This window comes from Gigantopelta aegis, chromosome 9, assembly GCF_016097555.1.
Source record: "Gigantopelta aegis isolate Gae_Host chromosome 9, Gae_host_genome, whole genome shotgun sequence".
NCBI lineage: Eukaryota > Metazoa > Mollusca > Gastropoda > Neomphalida > Peltospiridae > Gigantopelta > Gigantopelta aegis.
Window position 1 is genome coordinate 83032821 of NC_054707.1, and position 14634 is coordinate 83047454.

The 14634-nt window shown below is 35.2% G+C and overlaps 2 protein-coding genes across 2 annotated transcripts in view; one reads left to right on the forward strand and one right to left on the reverse strand.

The window, feature by feature from the left end:
* Positions 1–9799, reverse strand: part of LOC121381794 (kinesin-like protein KIF17) — a 49287-nt gene extending 39488 nt beyond the window's left edge. The window contains exons 1-4 of the mRNA XM_041511149.1: positions 9697–9799; positions 2815–3047; positions 708–823; positions 215–384 (exon numbers count right to left, since the gene is read on the reverse strand). Of these exons, the coding sequence (XP_041367083.1) occupies positions 215–384; positions 708–823; positions 2815–3045 (517 nt within the window). The 5' untranslated portion in view covers positions 3046–3047; positions 9697–9799. The remainder of the gene's footprint in view (positions 1–214; positions 385–707; positions 824–2814; positions 3048–9696) is intronic.
* Positions 9800–10861: 1062 nt separating this feature from the next.
* Positions 10862–14634, forward strand: part of LOC121380532 (26S proteasome non-ATPase regulatory subunit 2-like) — a 30312-nt gene continuing 26539 nt past the window's right edge. Inside the window, exons 1-2 of the mRNA XM_041509377.1 lie at positions 10862–10961; positions 13529–13585. Of these exons, the coding sequence (XP_041365311.1) occupies positions 10869–10961; positions 13529–13585 (150 nt within the window). The 5' untranslated portion in view covers positions 10862–10868. The remainder of the gene's footprint in view (positions 10962–13528; positions 13586–14634) is intronic.

Sequence of the window (14634 nt, forward strand, 5' to 3'; positions counted from 1 at the left end):
AGTGCGTCATTAAATAAAACATTTCTTTCTTTCTTTCTTGGGATGTGAATAAATCATAAACTCTTACCACTGACATAGATGCCTTTCTCGGGATATGAATAAATCGTAAACTCTTACCATTGACATAGACACCTTTCTTGGGATGTGAATAAATCGTAAACTATCATTGACATCAACGCCTTTTTCGGGATGTGAATAAATTGTAAACTCTTACCATTGACATAGACGCCTTTCTCGGGATGTTCGTGAAGTTCCAGTCTCTGTTTCGTATCCTTGCCCAACAAATCACGGATTTCTTCATTGTAAATCTCCAGGTACGACGCGTGAATCAAGAACTTAGTTCCGTCAGTAACAGACACAGTCTCAAACACATGATCAAAGGCTCTGTAAATCAAAGAAATGAAAAACATTTCAATAAGGATTTCCAGACATGACATATGAAGTAAACTCTTAGAGCCATCATTAACATACATCATCTTAAATGAATAATCATAAACTGTAAATCAATTTAAGTCGCAAATATAAGATTTAAATACCAGTGACTCAACAGTTCATTTTCAGGTTTGAGATGGAAGAAGCGGAGGGGATTTTTGTAAATATTTAATTCAACTAAACATTGTAAAAATAATTACAGATGAAGTGAAATTGAATTGAAAATGTTTAAATGGTGCATATAAATGTTTTTCATTTATTTTTTTATTTCTTACCTTGGAATAATACCCCGCTGTGTTGGAGGATTGGTTATGCCCTGCATCGTAAATGATTTGCCACAACCAGTCTGACCATAAGCAAATATTGTTCCATTGTAGCCCTCCGTGACACCCTGTAGTTAAGAATATTACACACCTCAGACATGAAAACCACATAAACATACACAATGTCATATTATTATACATCAAACCTTACAAATTTAACAAAACCAGGGCTCACCCTGGCCATAGCCAAATTAGACAGTTGCTATTTCAAGTGGCCACAAAACTTAGTATTTAGCTAGTAAATATTTTTTTGTTTCATTTAGCCACCTTTTAATAATTTTCAAGAAAATCCTCTATATAAATTATGCATATGAAAATTGCCTGAAAGAAAATACTCTGCAGTTAACCAAAGCATGAAGCTAACAAACTAAAATTAACCAAATAAATACATGTGTCCATGTATGCTATTAAACGTTACCTTAAACACCAAGCATTGTTATTATTATAGAACCACTAATGGTATGGAAATGTGGCTGCTTACTATAGGTCAAAGAGAACAGTAGTTTGCTGTAACTGAAACCAGAAATTCACCAGCGAGTCGTTCAGCAGATATATATTTTTTGTGTATAGGAAGGAAGGAAATGGTTTATTTAACAATGCACTCAACTGAGTTAAAAATTAGTAGTCGCTTGGTCGACCTTTATTGGTTAGGGGTGCCTAAGAATTTAATAAAAACAGTCCGTTGGGCAAATATCGATTTTAGCATCTGATGAGTATGGTGCCAGTTAAAAAAGAAACTCACTGAAACTGACTCAAATGTGACAAAACACACTGCGTCTGTGCTGGCGCGAACTACCGGTCTGGCAGCAGAATAAATACAATAAGAAATAAGAACAGATCAGTACGCTTTTATCCTTTGTAATCTGATAAAAAAAAATTTTTTTATTTGTTTAAAGATTTATTTTTCTTTCGATATATATGTAACCTAATACTGTAGCATTTACAAGATCCATATTAAACACACGCCAACACACATGCAAGCGCGTTATTACACTTTACTGAGGCAGAAAAAAAAAGTTTTGTGGAAAAACGTTCAGTGTAAATGAAAAAGAAAATTCTTTACACATTACCACCAAACTGCATAGGTTAAATCTTCATTTCTAATATATGTTTTAAGGCAATTGACGAAACATCCAACGTAATCTGAACGACAAAACCGTAATACATGATATGGGCATTTGGCAAAATAGTGGATGATTCCATGGATCTCTATCTAGTTCCCTAGTCTATAGGAGTACAACCACTGCCGAGGAAATTCTTTACTGAAATTTCATCCCTCTTGATCCCCTCAGAGGACTGCCACTCCCAGAAGAGTTCTAGCCTTTAGTCTTCACTTTAATAACATGTTTTATATGAATTTTTACTTTATTCATTTATTTATTATCGGTTTCCTTTTAATGCAAACAGACTACTAGTATATATGGAGAGCACATGATTATTATTTAACAAATTTGTTTTGTTTAACAACACCACTGGAGCACATTTATTACTTAATCATCGGTTATTGGATTATTTAACAAAGAACATTAGTTTTGAATTTGAATGCGCAGATAACTTTCAAAGGAGGGCTAGTTGAATTTGAGAAGGACCAGTAAGATTATTTTTTAACTGGCCCTGCTGGCGACCATGGTTTGCATGTTAATTTTCAACCCTGACTCAACACGTTTTATTTATGGTTTAATGGGGTTAAGGACCACACAGATATTGAGGGAGGAAACCCGCTGTCGGCACTTCATTGGCTATTCTTTTCAATTAGCAGTAATTAATCTTTTATATGCACCATCCCATAAACAGGATAGCACATACCACAGTATTTAATGGACCAGTCGTGGTGCACTGGCTGGAACGAGAAATAGCCCAATGGGCCCACTGATGGGGATCGATCCCAAACCGATCATGCATCAAGCGAGTGCTTTACCACTGGGCTACGTCTCACCCTTATTGTATAGGAATCATAAAAAATATAAACATTATTTTTACAAATGTATACGGTAACAACTTTTTTTTTAAAATAATGTCCTGATAGTGATAAGAGACTGTTTAGATTTAACATACATACCTCAACAAGTGGGTAGGCTATGTCATTATATATCTGCTCTGTCGTTGAATTTATGAAGTAAGAACCATCAAAAGTGAACGTTTTCGGAGGAGCCTTCGCATCATTGGGGTTTTTGATAACACACTGTCCTCGACTTTCCACCATGTCAATAACACACTTGCATTTCAGCTTGTGTTCTCTCTCATTCATCGGCCGACAACGCACGATGACTTTAACACATTCAGAAGTCATACCTGATAAAGAAAGCCTTACTTAATACATAATATTATTATAGAGACACACAGACAGAAATGAAAAATAATGAGAGCAATAATAAAATCTAAATTTATTCAAAGAATAATAAAAGCACACATCAGTTTTCATATACACATGTACATGTATGTAAGAAGAAAGAAAAGGACTATTTGTTTAATGACATACTGGCAGTTTTATAACACTGGTACTTGGTGTTCAACACTTCAGTTTGAGTTTTACCTTCATCCTGGATCTCCATCCCCCACACACACATCCCACCCCCACCAAGAGACGAGCCTTGGTAGAATTCTGATGTTTGATCACAAAGTACATAACTGTATATTCTAGCTCCTTAGCAACATCTAGATTATTTTGGGGACAAAGAAAACAGTAAAAAGTAAAAAACAAAACAATCACAGATGACACTACGGGTGTCACAAAAGCCCATGTACCAAGTGCCAGCAGAGTTTCATTCTCTGACATTGCCCCCCCACCCTATCACCTGCTAAGGCACCTGCAGAGCCATGTATGTTACGAAGAGCATCCTGCCAGCCGGCCATTGTCCCCACCTTCAGCTCCATAGGCTCCCACCCATACCAACTGTGAGCTGTGTTGAGGCGGTGATACAGAAAGATGACCTCATCACTCTCAGAGCATGTCATACCACCTGTTACCACCACAAAGTGTCAACAACACCTGACAACAGTCAGTGAGTAGCCATAGGCAAGCTATCTTCAAGGTACCACCACGTCATAAATTGTTATCAAAGGCCTTCCAGTACTCCCATAACTGGAGAAGCTGGAACACTTCATCAACCAAGCGAGATTTTATACCATCCCAGGGACCTGTGAAAGGGATGGGGTTCAAACTGTGGTGAGCAACGGTTGTGTGATGCTCTCCTGGAAAATAACTGAATTAGGAAACTGTTCTTGGACATTACCTCCCTGCACTGCACCTACATCCAAGTCGGCACAGGAGAGGACTCAAAATCCTGTTACAGCCTTCAAGGGTGGGTACTACAGACAAACCCTGCTAAATCAACCATTTACCAGCTTCTGAATAGTCTCATGGCCAAGGACCACCCAATGTTTTCAGGAAAGTGCAGGGTTTCTGCCAGAGGGTAAAATGAGTACAGCGCCATACCCAAATGTTTTGACACATTTTTTTTAAAGTCAACCTTTTGACAAAATTAATTACTCTTATCATTACTATGTGATTTTCTTAACCCTAACCCTAAATTTAATCCATTTTCTTTCTGGGGGAGGCACCCCATACCCCCTGTTGACTGTGGTTGCATTCAGTTCCATAGTGCCATACCCAAAAATTTCTTTCTGGTAGAAACACTGAAGTGGGAAATCTTTAGCAGCATCTGCTGAATTTAAATGAACTGGCATCATCTTCAAGCCCAAAGTGCCACCCTCTCGATGAACATTTCCTATCAAAGGGCCATTGGACTTTTTTTTTTTTTTTTTTTTTTTGTAAATAGTCTGATATACTTTAGTTCAGCAGCCGCTGCCTGTCTAAATGGTTCATATCACCTAAAACGTTTTGTGTGAGTAAACAATGTTTTTTTTTAAATTAATTCTTACGTCTGGTCATGAACATTTGTGAATTCTACTAAATTTTTATTCCAAATTCTGCCCATGCACCTACCTCCTTCTGCCCTAATGAACTGCTACTGGCAGTCAAGAGGTTGTGACCAGGATGACTTGCATTAACCGTAATTGGATACAGGCACATTTAAAAGTTTTGCCGTACCCTTGCCTATTCAATCAGCACATGGTACAAAGAAATATCATACTGTAATTGCTCTGCTCATTAATGACACATAAGCTATTACTTTAGAAAAAGCAGAAGTGGATCTTTTATATACATTTTCCTATGGACAGGAAAGTACATACTACAGATTTTTACATTGGGTATTGGATGAAACAGGAAAAAGCAGTCCATTGAAGGCAAACTATCTCAAAATTAATTGAATCTCAGGCAAGTATACCCATAGGACTTCCGCCAGAGATTTATTTTGGGGTACGCTCTGGTGTCAAAGTTATGGTCAGTTAAAAAATAATTTCAACAATGTCATCAAGTATAATAAATACTGTTTGTTGATAAAACATCCCCTATTAACCAATGGGGGAAACTGGCAAAATCCATTAGCAAATCTGGAAATAAAAACAAAGTATCAAGCCCAATTATCAATGGTAACCACCTTCACTTTCATCCAAGAGATAAAGCAAATGCGCTAAATCATCAGTAAATGATTTAGCCTCCATATGAAGAATGGAAAACGAACCTAATCTACCCAATATCAATCCACTGTCCCCAGATAAATGATCTAATATTGTAATCTCACAACAAGATGTTCTTGGTCAGATTAAAACCCTTAATATCAATAAAATGCTGTGACCTGACAATATGTCACCTAAGTTAATAAAATCCATTTGTCAGTCCCTTGTAACACCACTAACCAAAATGTTTAACAAATCTCTCTCACTGGGTTGTGTGCCACGGGACTGGAATAATCAATCAGGTTTCACATCAAAAGATTCTACAACTAATCAACTACTAATTATAATTTATGATACTATAATGAAAAACCTAGATAATGGCAAGGACATAAGATTTTTATTCTGTGATATTACTAAAGCCTTTGATAGGGTATGGCATAAAGGTTTAATTTTTAAACTAATGAAATATGGTATCTGTGATAATCTTCTTAATTGTTTCATCAGTTATCTGTCTGAAAGGAAATAAAGAGTAAAACCTAATGGTTACATCTCAAATTGGAGGAATATCAATGCTGGAGTACCACAGGGATCTATACTTGGGCCATATCTTTTCTTAATATTCGTAAATGATCTAGTAGACAATGTATCTAATAAAATAAAATTATTTGCTGATGATACTTCTCTTGATTACATTGTCAATGACCATACTTCTACAGCCGAAACGCTAAATGAAGACTTAGAATCTATACATGAGTGGTCAATTAGCTGGGGAGTTGAATTTAGTATAACTAAAACCAAATCAATGTTATTCATAAGAAAACCACATATTGATATTCCTAAGCTATATATGATTTATTTGCATCCTTAAGGAATTACCTTGATATTTTAGACATTGATCTACTATTATCCGGCTCAATAAACATACCAATTGAAGAAAACTATTTATTTTTTAAAGCAGTATATAAACATATAGCTGAAAGTAAGAGATTTGAGTTGAACTAACTTATTATTCTGATTTTTACTGCCCCATATAAGGATTAGCTCCAACAATAGGATCATCATTATCATATTTTTTCTTGACTATCCCATTTCTATTCTATCTACTCTCTACCTTCTATTACTATATATTAATAAATATTAATTATGTTAAATACTTAATGCCATTGGACATTATGTTATTATGTTTTATATATGATTATGAATACTGATTATTGTCTGATATGAATCCATGATGTTTCGCCCCCTAGGCAGTTCGCCCCCAGTCAGTTTGCCCCAGTATGACCTGTTCGCTCCATGTACCAGTTTGACCCAATTATTTGTTACTTTTAAAAAATTATTGTATTGTTTCTTTAGAGGCATGTTAAACTGTGGGTGGGTAAAGAAATAATTTGAGTAAAAAGAATTATGAGCATCTACAAACTATCACAAATAAAACGATATAAACTTCCACCTTATTTGATTTTAAAACAATGGTTAATCAGCTACATAACATTGATGCTGTTTATGCTTATGATTTTTTCTGATCAATAAAATATTTCAAAACAAACTAGGGCCTACTGTTGTGTAAATTGTGTTTTGAAGTCATACGGGACATTTAAATAACTTTTTAATATTACAAATTTTTATTTCTTAGGGTATGCATTTTTACGTTGACTCTGAAAAAATCGCTGATGGTCAGATATAATTTTTCATTATTTGGAAAATAGAACATTTAAATATTTGCAAAACATGTTTCCTTTTCTTGTAGCAAAACTAAAATAGAGGTATTTCACATTCCACTGCGCATGTGCCCGTTGCGGAGTTACTCGAGGACGCAAACCGCGAGATTTTGCGAGATCTCGCCAAAATAGACATATCTGCAAATTGGGGGGCAAAAGCAATGGGAGGCCACGACCATTGTTCAATTATTAACTGTTCCAACCGCATATGTCCGGGAAATTCGTTATCCAGCCAATGGATATCGGAAACGATTGTGGGTAATCGTTTCACGTAGAAAACGATTTTAATGTTACTCTAAGTACGAGGGTTTGTTCGGCACATTTTGTAGGAGGGAAGCCAGTGAACGCACAAGGGACCAAAACCTTACCGGTTCTGTACAGGACATTCCTATACAGGGCGGTCTAGTATACTTAGATATGGTGGAAAACACATTAACAGTAAAAAAAAAAAATATATATTTTGTATATAAAGAAAATATATGTATATTTCGGATTATACTCAATAAAATATATAACGTGTGCGTGTGTAAATATATAAAAAATATATGTAGTCAGGACAGCTCTGTACAGAACGTTCCTATACAGGGCGGTTTAGTATTCTCTACTTAGATATGGTAGTAAACAGTAAATAAAATAAAATTAATATCTATTTTGTATATACAGAAAATATATGTATATTTCGGACAATACTCAACAGAATATATATATATAATATTACACATATATATATATATATATATATATATATATATATATATATATGAACTTTTAATGTTATTATTACTCAGTATGTTTCAAATTTAATTATAAGTATTGTCTGTTATTACTTTTACGTTCATCTAGGTATGAACAAAAAAATCATCCGCAAACTTATGTGAGAACGGCTTCGCCGATTCACACAATTTACGGATGATTTATTTTGTTCATACCCCGATGAACGTAAAAGAAATAACAGACACTCCTTAAATAATAATAATAATAATAATGATATATAAATATATATAGAGTGATGACGGCTCTGTACAGGAAGTTCCTACACAGGTCCGTCTAGTATTTTATATACTTAGATATGGTGGAAAACACATTAACAGTAAAGAAAATAATTATATTTTGTATAATACTCAATGCGTTCATGTTGACACTGTATAAAAACGTGTGTATGGGTAAACAGAACGGCACCTACCTTCAAACCCCCCCCCCCCCCCCCAAATCCCCCTTTTTTAAATTCCCACTTTATGGATATACATGTAACAGCATAAAATCTCTTCTTTTTTTTACTTTTCCCAATTAGATAGACACTAAGAAAAATGCAACAAAACACCTTCTAATATATATATATATACACAGTCAAACCTGTCCTAGCGGCCACCTGTACTCAGCGGTCACCTGCCTTAAGCGGCCACTTTTTTCCTCCCAAACGATTTATAATGTAAATGCACCTGTAATAAGCGGTCACCTGTCTAACGCGGCCAGCGGCCACCTAAATCGGATCCCAAATCGCTAAAATACCTGCATTAAGCGGCCACAGTAAAGTTTTACTCTTATATAAAAGGGATATTTTAACAACAGCGATAGGTGCAGCAAATAACCGATCTTCACACCTTCAGGAATAATAGTACCCATTCAGTCCCGACATTTCCACTGTGTATCAATTAAGGAAGTATGAATCTGACATGCATCTAATTGCCTCTGGGCAGGCTACGCTTGACATTTGTAGATTCACTTACTATAACAATACATCGCATGAAGTCGGAATTAAATAATTAAATGGAAAAAGAAAACAAACTTGTGGAGAACGGTTAATTTAATATATTCTATTTGCATTATTTTTGAAGGAGACAACATGTCAAAAGTTGATTTATAGTCAACTATGAAGCAAACATCCGTTAATTAGCAGTACAGACGGTAAAACAAGAAACAACAACAAATGTTTTAAAGACATATATATATATATATATATATATATGTGTGTGTGTGTGTGTGTGTGTGTGTATACTCTCTCTCTCTCTCTCTCTCTCTCTCTCTCTCAAATATATATATCGATCGATGCCATAACCTGTCGATGCCATAACCTATGGAATCTGTCAAATGTTTTGTTTATACTTTTTACGAGATAGTCTTTTAATCTGGCATTATCAAAACCCTCGGATACAAGTCACAGAGACTTTGTCCAAGTTGTTGAACTGCTTTTTAATTTGAACCATTCCGCAGTAAATATCAGCGGACCGATTTCTATGGCCATTATACCATCTAATTCGAAATATATACATGTTAGTTGCCAAAGTTTAAAAGTCTCCTACGAAACTACTCAAGTCGCCCATAACAACCTGTCTTTCACACCCCCCAATTTGTAAATAGACTAGTTTCAGTCTATTTTGTCAAGGGACGTTACTCTTCGCGCGCATGCGTAATAGGAATGTGAAATACCTCTATTAATGATGAAAACTTTTTAAATTGAGCATCTCATTATTAAATTTTAATTAGATAACCAATTTATCTGTTTGGGAAGGGGGAGTGGTGCAGGAGAAGAATACAGGAGACTTTTCATGTCATATAACACAATAAATATTCAATATGATTTACAAGATTCTGGTGTGCTTAATGTCGAAATGCAATGTGGGAATAGTATTTTGACAGTTGTCTTGGGAACGTATAAACTAACCGAAGTACCAAAAAGTGTTTTAAAAATACATCCAGCTTACTGTGATTTGCGGACACACGTTATTATTTTTAACAAAACAAAATAACGAATCAAGAGAGGCAAAAAGTTGAAAATATATAACTGTCAACTAATTCATAAAGTCTCTAAATATCTTTCACATCATCACCAAAAATGTGTGAAGCGTATCCAAAAATTGGAATCCTTGACTTTCCTTCGTAAATGTTACGCTTCTATAGAAAAATACTATCTATGGCCAAACCTTTATTACCAGTGTACAGGCACTTCCTACATACTATCCCAACAACTAGTCTTGATTATAGGTTTAATTCCATGAATGTGTGTTTTATTTAACGACACCACTAGAGCACATTGATTTATTAATCATCGGCTATTGGATGTCAAACATTTTGTAAGTTTGACGTATAGTCTTAGATAAGAAACCCGCTACATTTTTCTATTAATAGTAAGGGAATTTGTATATGCACCATCCCACAAACATGATAGCACATACCACGGCCTTTGGTATACAAGTCGTGTTGCACTGGCTGGAACCAAAAGTAGCCCAATGGGTCCACTGACGGGGAAAGATCCTAGACCAACCGCACGTCAAGCGAGCTCATTACCAATGGTCTATGTCCTGTCCCGTAACGTCTCATGATGCATCTTCTGTTAAAAATACCGTATCGAGTTTATTAATTTTGAACTGTTTAAACATTCAGAACAGATCACAAACCAGGCAGTATATATCAATATATATTACTAGATCTTTTTAGCCTAAATCATTTTCTGCCTGCCCGCCTGCCTGCCTACCTGTAGGCTTGCCTGCATGATACTTTTATTGACAAATGTATGGGGATCAGAATCTCGTATAACAGTTTGACATAAGGCGGAATATAGTTAAGTGGCACTGGTAGAGTGCTTGAGTTACGGTGGGTCGCACTGCAGGGTCGGTCACACTACATGAATAGTTTTTTTTCCTGTTCCAACTAATTCCTCATAAGTGAGGTTTGCACTGTCCTGCCTATGTGAAGTGCATACATCACTTACTGCTTTATAGGTAGAGGTTTCTTTTCGTTCTTAACCAAATACCGAGATAACGATATGCTAGACACCATACATCATCGATAGTTTAAAATCTTCTGAGACCGTTCATCAGGTTTATGTTAAGTGCTCCGAGGAAAATTGCGGAAAGTAGAATACAAACATTCAACCATGGCGGATAAAGCAAAGGACTCGAAAAATGCGTCTGGGGAAAAGAAAGATAATAAAAAATCCGAAGAAGATGGCAAGGGACCAGTTGAATTGGTGAATATTTTAGTCTTTTTTTTTTTCTTTCATTAAGTAACATTTTTGTAACTTATTTTAATCGTTAGTGTAAAGTTATCGGAGCACGATAGCTCAACGTCTCAAAAATGCATTGTCACTCGATTTTCTCGATTTTGATTTGATATTTTAAGCACGATGTTGACATTTTAATTTTTAATTACTTTCAATAATATTTTGAAGATAACTAAATATTTATTTTTCAAATGAAAATATTTTGTATATTTTATTGTACTTTTTTTTTAAAACATGATTTCAATTATTTAGTAATGTTGTTCTAGCCAGTGTAGTGCAGGGCGGGGACCAGACAACTCGGACCGGGAGACAACTCGGCCCCGTGGCCGAGTTATTAGACTGATAGACGGGGCATGCTGTGACACATTATATGCGTGTTAAGTATGATAGTTGGCCATGTCGTAGTGTCGAAGTATTGTACTATAGTAATAATAATGCATTATACTGATAGATACTGCTAACTATATGGTCACCATTAAGAATTACAATTGTGTATGTTGTAGGCACATATCGTATGCAAAAAAAAAAAACAGAACACATATACATAAATAGTTATAATAAAGAAATAAAACACCAATCACCAAAAGAACATAGAAATAAAACGTCCAACAAAAGATAAAAGTCAGTGTTGTTACAACGATAAATAACTTTTGCATGTTTTTTCTGGGATCATCTTCAATGTTTAGGTCACCGACTGTAGAACAAAAACATATTATTTGAACAGTGGAAACTATCTTCAAAGATAAATGGATCAGCAATTTATCAATTTAACAAAAAACACATTCTTTTATTTCTGTGAGAATACTTTAATTTAAAAAACAACACTTGTTCAACAATATTGTTCAACAATAGACAAGATTGTCCATGTGCCGAGTTGTCTCTGGACTCCGGGCCGAGTTGTCTCACGGTGGGCCAGGTTGTCTCAGAACTCTGGGCCGAGCTGTCTCGACGTGGGCCGAGTTGTCTGGGCCGAATTGTCCTCCGGGCCGAGTTGTCTGGCATTCGTGCAGGGCATATCGTGAAAAACCGTGAACCAGGCTATCACATAAACCACGTTAAGTTCAGTTAACCGCTTGTCGCATATGTTCACTAGACTGATTTTTACGCTAGACAGTAAACCACTTTGGGAACCAGTCAAATAGTTTGCAAACGTTAGCGAAATGTTCACTAGCTGAACTTAGGGCTCGTCTATTTACAAAAACAAAGTGCACAAATGAGGAAACGACAAGTAGACATTAAAAATATTTTTGTACATAGGGAAATGAATACATGACCGCCATTTTGCACTGTGTGCACTATATTAAATGGCCTGTAAAACTAAACAAACAAAAGTTTTACCCCGCTGTCATTGTTAAAGTCTTGTGTGCTTCGCAGATTCATTGCATAAGAGGCATTTACATAGGCCTACAGCCTGTTTGCCGATCCATTTCATTTATTTTAAATGAATAAATATTGTTTAAAAAAAAAAAATAAAAAAAAAATATCAAAGGCCGTGGTATGTGTTATCCTGTCTGTGGGATGGTGCATATAAAAGATCCCTTGCTGCTAATCAAAAAGAGTAGCTCATGAAGTGGCGACAGCGAGTTTCCTCTCTCAATATCTGTGTGGTCCTTAACCATATGTCCAATGCCATATAACCTTAAATAAAATGTGTTGAGTGCGTCGTTAAATAGAACATTTCCTTCCTTCATGAATTGATGTTGTCCTTCTCGAGTCATTGGTGAGGGAAGGGCAACTTCAATTCATGACTGTAAGATAAACAGTATTGCTGAGTATCGAGGTGGGTATTCTATTTATTATCCATATGGTTCAACGTAACCTAGTTAATAATAATCATATCAAGCACAAGTGTAATGACGTAATTGTGGGAAGCGACGTCAAAACATGACGTTGCTTTTCCAGTCCTAGCTCAGACTGTGTATTTGAAATATGACATCATTTCGTCGTCTCCTTCTAGTTGTGCCTGAAACATTTTCAGTTGGGTCTTGTTGTTCATAAAGAAAACAACAATAATAATATGGATAATAAAAAAAATATTACACTCGCAATAGAGTCATACTGATTTTACGAAACAAGTGTCAGGATTCATATATGACCCTCGCTCTTGCTCCGGCAATACAAACACCCTGACACTTGTTTCGTAAAATCAGTATGACACACAAGCTCGTATAATAATCTCTATTTATTACATATTATAAATATTTATCATTTTATGAATGATTTTCAAACAATATTGTTGTTGAAAACAAGTTTGCAAGTTGATAACAAGAGACAGCATTGCGTCATAGTTGAGATGTATGTATCGCTGATGACGTAAGTTGGTTGTTGACATGACTGGCACTACACAATTAACCGCTTATAGTGAAGCACTGTTTATGATGTCAAAACGTATCTAGGGGAACAAACTCTTTATTCAGTAATGAGTTTAAATTTGCTATTTTGTGGAGGACTATATATATATATATATATATATATATATTATTATTTCTTCTTTTTTTTCATTTGCTGAAATTTGTATACATTTTTTTTAACAGTCAGAAGAAGATCAACATCTTAAAGATGAACTTGATATGCTGGTTGCCAGACTACAGGTTCGTTTGTAAGAGTCTGAGACCCAAAGTATGCTAATGTTGACAATGGTGACCTCACACAAGACCAAATACTTCTGTCTTTGTAGAGCTATATTTATACAAGTTTATATTTATTTTAAATATTATTTGTCTATTTAATATTTATATTTTATGCTCAATGGCTTTTCTGGCCAGCAAAATTGTGGAACTTTGAGTTTAGTCATGAAAAATTAAGATTGGTTGATAATTAGAATGTAGGTCAACTCACCTCAAAGTGTTTGGTCAACACGCCCCAATGTCACTTTACTTTCCATAATTGTGATGATAGCTAGCTTTAAAAATGGACATCTGCTACTAAATTTGGTGTGTCATTTTATTTATTAATATTACAGTGAAATTCGCAATTACCATTTGTCAGGGGTAAAAATTTAGATTTTTTACCATTGTATAGTGAATTTTAAGAAACACTATTCCATCATAGAATGTACTATTCCATAAAATTTGCACAGCAAAATAACTAGGCATGTACATCGCTTCCTGCCTAACTAGTTACCTTGTTATATCACACTAGTAGTAGTACGCAGAGTTGCGCAACGATCAAGCAAGTGAGGGCTAGAATCGAAAGAACCCCACACATTAGTTCAATAAAGTTGTTTCATTCATTAAAAAAACCCAAATGTTTCGAGAGCCCATCAAGTGAAGATGGAATAACCACGTGAATTTCACTATATTCCATGTTTTATTGAAACTTTCATGACGGGATACTGGAAGGTTTCATTTTCTATTCCATTTTAAAATTGAGTATTTTTGAAATAGCAGAATAATGTATATTTTTACCCCTGCTTGTTGGTCTTAATAATGAGATGGTCCTAATATCAGATTTAATTACCAATAATATATTAATCATTTAAAAAAACAATGATTATGATTATCGTTTGGTACAGTTTATTTTGAAGTGTGTACCCTTATTCCTCTAATTTAACCAGCCTCGGTGGCATCATGGTAGGCCATCGGTCTACAGGCTGGTAGGTACTGGGTTCGGATCCCAGTCGAGGCATGGGATTTTTAAT